The sequence below is a fragment of the Dryobates pubescens genome, chromosome 17 (assembly GCF_014839835.1).
Source record: "Dryobates pubescens isolate bDryPub1 chromosome 17, bDryPub1.pri, whole genome shotgun sequence".
Classification (NCBI taxonomy): domain Eukaryota; kingdom Metazoa; phylum Chordata; class Aves; order Piciformes; family Picidae; genus Dryobates; species Dryobates pubescens.
Window position 1 is genome coordinate 21,126,667 of NC_071628.1, and position 4,372 is coordinate 21,131,038.

The following is a 4,372-nucleotide window of genomic DNA, read 5'->3' on the forward strand; positions in this document are numbered from 1 at the left end:
AGGCTCTGCAGAGGGACCTCGACAGGCTGGACAGATGGGCAGAGGCCAAGGGCAGGAGATTGAACACATCCAAGTGCCAGGTTCTGCACATTGGCCACAGCAACCCCAGGCAGTGCTGCAGGCTGGGGTCAGAGTGGCTGAAAGCAGCCAGGCAGAGAGGGACCTGGGGGTGCTGGTTGATGGTAGGCTGAACATGAGCCTGCAGTGTGCCCAGGCAGCCAAGAGGGCAAATGGCATCCTGGCCTGCATCAGGAACAGTGTGGCCAGCAGGAGCAGGGAGGTCATTCTGCCCCTGTACACTGCACTGGTTAGGCCACACCTTGAGTGCTGTGTCCAGTTTTGGGCCCCTCAGTTTAGGAAGGAGGTTGACTCACTGGAAGGTGTCCAGAGAAGGGCAACGAAGTTGGTGAGGGGTTTGGAACACAGCCCTGTGAGGAGAGGCTGAGGGAGCTGGGGTTGCTTAGCCTAGAGAAGAGGAGGCTCAGGGGTGACCTTATTGCTGTCTACAACTACCTTAAGGGAGGTTGTAGACAGGCAGAGGTTGGTCTCTTCTCCCAGGCAGCCAGGACCAGAACAAGAGGACACAGTCTCAGGCTGCACCAGGGGAGGTTTAGGTTTAGGCTGGATGATAGGAAGAAGTTCTACACAGAGAGAGTGATTGCCCATTGGAATGGGCTGCCCGGGGAGGTGGTAGAGTCACCATCACTGGAGGTGTTCAGGAGGAGACTTGATGGGGTCCTTGGTGCCATGGTTTAGTTGTTTAGGTGGTGTTGGATTAGTTGATAGGTTGGATGTGATGATCTTGAAGGTCTCTTCCAACCTGGGCTGGTCTATTCTATTCTATTCTATTCTATTCTATTCTATTCTATACCTTTGGAAGGAAGTCACTGGAGAAGTGAGTCTGATTTTGTTGGACCTCAGTCATTCACATACACTTCATTAGCCATAATTCCCCCTCAATGCAGGGCATGGCTGTGGCCCTTTCCATCCTTCTGCTTCTACACCTTTGTCAAGAGATCTATGGTTTTGTGGCACAGAATGGGATATAACTGCCCACAGCCAGCTCCTGAGCACAAAGTCTCTGGAGGCACCAATGACACTGTCAAGACCTCTGAGCCCATCTGCAGCTCTCTGGGCAAGTGGAGCCAGTTGCCTGGTCCTGGCTGATCTTCAGCCTCTCCTGCATGCTCTGGATCAGAGCAATTTGATCTCCCTTAGAAATGCACTGTTTCACTCTGCCCATCTGGCTGCTGACTGCCCTCAGCTCCCACAGGCTTAGCTCCAGCAAGCAGCTTCAAGTCATTCAGCAGCTGATCCTTGAAACATCTTCTCCCTGCTCTCCTGCCCATGGCTGCTGGCCAGAGCCCCAGGTTGGGTCTTGGAGGGGACAGAAATCTGGAGCAGCAGCTATGGGCCATGCCAAGGGCTGTTCCCTGCTTTACCACTCTGGCCATTCTGCAGAGCAAATCATCCTGTGGAGCCCCAGAGCCACCCCTGTCAGCCCAGCACAGCTGCTGCCACAGCAAGAGGAACAGCACATGCTGCTGCTGAGACCTCAGGACCTCCTTGACAAGATCTGATAGTCCCTTCTTCAGCTACCGGGCATGGGGCACACAGAGGAACCACTGCAGAGTGTCCCAACCACCTATTCCTCTGAGAACAGAGAAGTCTCCTTGTGCCCTCAGTGCCTTTTACCCCACAGCAAAACCCTTGTCCTTTGACAGCCTGGGGAGTGTCCAGACAGGAAAGGACCACACAGAGGCCAGGCTTGAATGCAGCAGAACTTTAATGAGTCAAAAGAGAAATACAAAGTCACTGCAAATGGAGAAGAGCAGTGCAGGAATGCCTCGAAGCCCTCAAGGTTCTGTGGTCCATAGCCATGGAGAAGTTCCTGCATGATGTCTGTCTGCCTGCCTCAGAGAGGAAGAGGAGACAGATGGTCCCCTCCAGGCGGGGGACATTGCTGCCAAGGGTCAGCAAAGCAAACAAGGAAAGGGAAAGGCAAAGCCCAGCAGCTGTGCTGCAAAGACATGCAGGGTGTCCCTCCTTGGGCCAGCAGCATCTTCTGAGCTCCTGGAGGTGTGTCCCTGGGGCTTCCCAGCAGCTCTCTCAGCGCAGGTACCTTCTGCCATAGGAGCGGCTGGAGATGCCAGAGAGGTCACAGCAGCCAGAGTTGATGGGCACTCCCTCACAGCTGAGGATGCTGCCCACAGCAGCGGAGCTGGAGGAGCCCACAACGGTGTTCTGCGGGAAGGAGCTGAGGATGGGGCCGGGCAGGGTCACCACCACAGCAGGAGGCTCAATGGCCACAGTGGAGCTCTGGCACCGCCTGACACAGGGCTCATTGCAGCTGTTGGCCAGCGGGGTTGGGCCGCAGGGCCGGCACTGCCTGTAGCAGGACATGGCTGGAGGTGCACCTGGGAGAGAGGGCAGGGAGCAAGCAGAGAAGGCAGCTGGGTGAGCGGCAGCCTGGTGACACTATCACAAAGGAGCCGAGGCCGAGACTCAGTGGGGAGCTGGAAGCTGTGCAGCAGCCACAGGGCCTTCATCACCCTGTTAGGAGCAGCCTGGCCCAGGGAGGCTCTCTGTGAGTTCAGACACCAAAAGCTGCCTCAGCCACCTCCCAGCCTCTCCCTAAGCAGACCTTCTCCTGCTTCCCTCTCTCCTCACAAGAAGACTCATCAGGAGAGAAGAGAGGCAGCAGCAGCTGAGAGCTGCTCCGAGGGGAGATCTCCTTTTGCAAGAGGAGCAGAAAGAGCTTCAGACTCACCTGGTTGCCAAGGAGAAGGAGGCAGGAGAAGTGGATGAGAGAGCAGGACCTGGGCTGCCTTTTATACCTGCCCCTCATTGCTGCAGGACCAGAGGCACCTTGGCAGAGGTAACAATTTTTGCACAAGCTCGTCTTGAATGCAAAGCATCACAGCTAAGGACATGGCTGTGCTTTCATCTCCTGCACTGCTGCCTTTTCATCTCCAGGTCTGTGCCAGGCCCATGCCCCAGTGAAGGCTTCTTCTGAGCACTGGGTGGAAAGGATCCAGGATTTCCAGGGCAGGAATGCAGGAGTGCAGGCAGAAGACTGATCTCAGGTGCTGGAGGGGTCCAGATCAGAGCAGTGATGTCAGCCTGGGTCTCTCTGTTGGGACTGTTTGAAGTGCTGTTGTGTGTCCTCAGCTCACTTCTTTGTCTGTGCCTTGTCCTGCTCAGATCTGACCTCATCCTGTATAACACTGTCCAGTCTCAAGGGTCTTCAGCAGAGTCCATGGCTCACGGTGCTGCTCTGTGGAGGGTCCAGATCAGACAAACAATGTCAGCCTGGGTCGCTCTGTTGGGGCTGTTTGAAGTGCTGTTGTCAGGTAGAAACTCCAGCAGCCTTCAGGTGGACTCCATGGGCTCCTGAGCATGAGGTCCTGTCATGTCCTTGTCTTTTACTGCCTCCTCAGCTCACACCAGTGATCAATTGCTGCCTTTTATTCTCCAGGTCTGTGCCAGTCCCAAGCCCCAGTGATGGCTTCTTCTGAGCACTGGGTGGAAAGGATCCAGGATTTCCAGGGCAGGAATGCAGGAGCATAGGCAGAAGACTGATCTCAGGTGCTGGAGAGGTCCGGATCAGAGCAGTGATGTCAGCCTGGGTCACTCAACCCTGAGCTAGATACCCTGGGCTTCTGTGTCTTTGCTTCCCTCCTCACCTCACTCTGATGGTCAATAGTTTTGGCCTCCCCACCTGTGTCTTGTGCTACTCACATCTGACCCTATCAAATGTTGCTCCTACCTGTGCTGTACTTCTCTTTGTGTCTGCAGTTTTGTCTGCAAGAAGGAGAAAGCAATTTCCTAGGGTCAGAATGAGCCCAACTGCAGCTGCATGGTGATGGCAACATCCTGCTGGAGATCTGTCCAGGATAGAGATGCAGAAATGCACTTCCTCTCTCCTGACCTCTCCTTTTGTGGTCCCTGCAGAGCTCATGCTCCACTGCTACCAGTTCCTGGCATCACCAGCAATGGTCCCACTCCATTTTCTATCCCTTTTTGGGGCATATCATCCCAAGGAGGGGAAATCCCTTTCTTGCCTTGCAGCTGGGAACTGTCTGAGCCTTCAGCCTGCAACAGCAGCCTGCTCAGACAGATGGAGCAGCCTTTGGCAGCTGGTGACAAGTGAGGAGGAGAATGAGCCCAGTGAGAAAGCTGCTGAAGTGCTGGAGAGGTGGACATGGAGCCAGGCACAGCTGCAATTCCTTCCTGGCTTCATAGATTATATGCAAAAGAGCCAAAAGAGCCATCAAAAAGCCTTTTTAGGACTTCTTGAAGCTGGGAAAAACAGCTTTACTGTGCCAGGGGCAGGCAGCTTGTGGACAGGCTGCTGAGCTAGAGTGAGCAA

The 4,372-nt window shown here is 54.8% G+C and overlaps 1 protein-coding gene across 1 annotated transcript; it reads right to left on the reverse strand.

Moving 5' to 3' along the window:
- Positions 1 to 2,109: 2,109 nt before the first annotated feature.
- Positions 2,110 to 2,403, reverse strand: LOC128898027 (feather keratin Cos2-3-like). Its single transcript, XM_054169056.1, has one exon. It carries the CDS (start codon positions 2,401 to 2,403, stop codon positions 2,110 to 2,112), a length of 294 nt encoding a protein of 97 aa, XP_054025031.1.
- Positions 2,404 to 4,372: the final 1,969 nt, after the last annotated feature.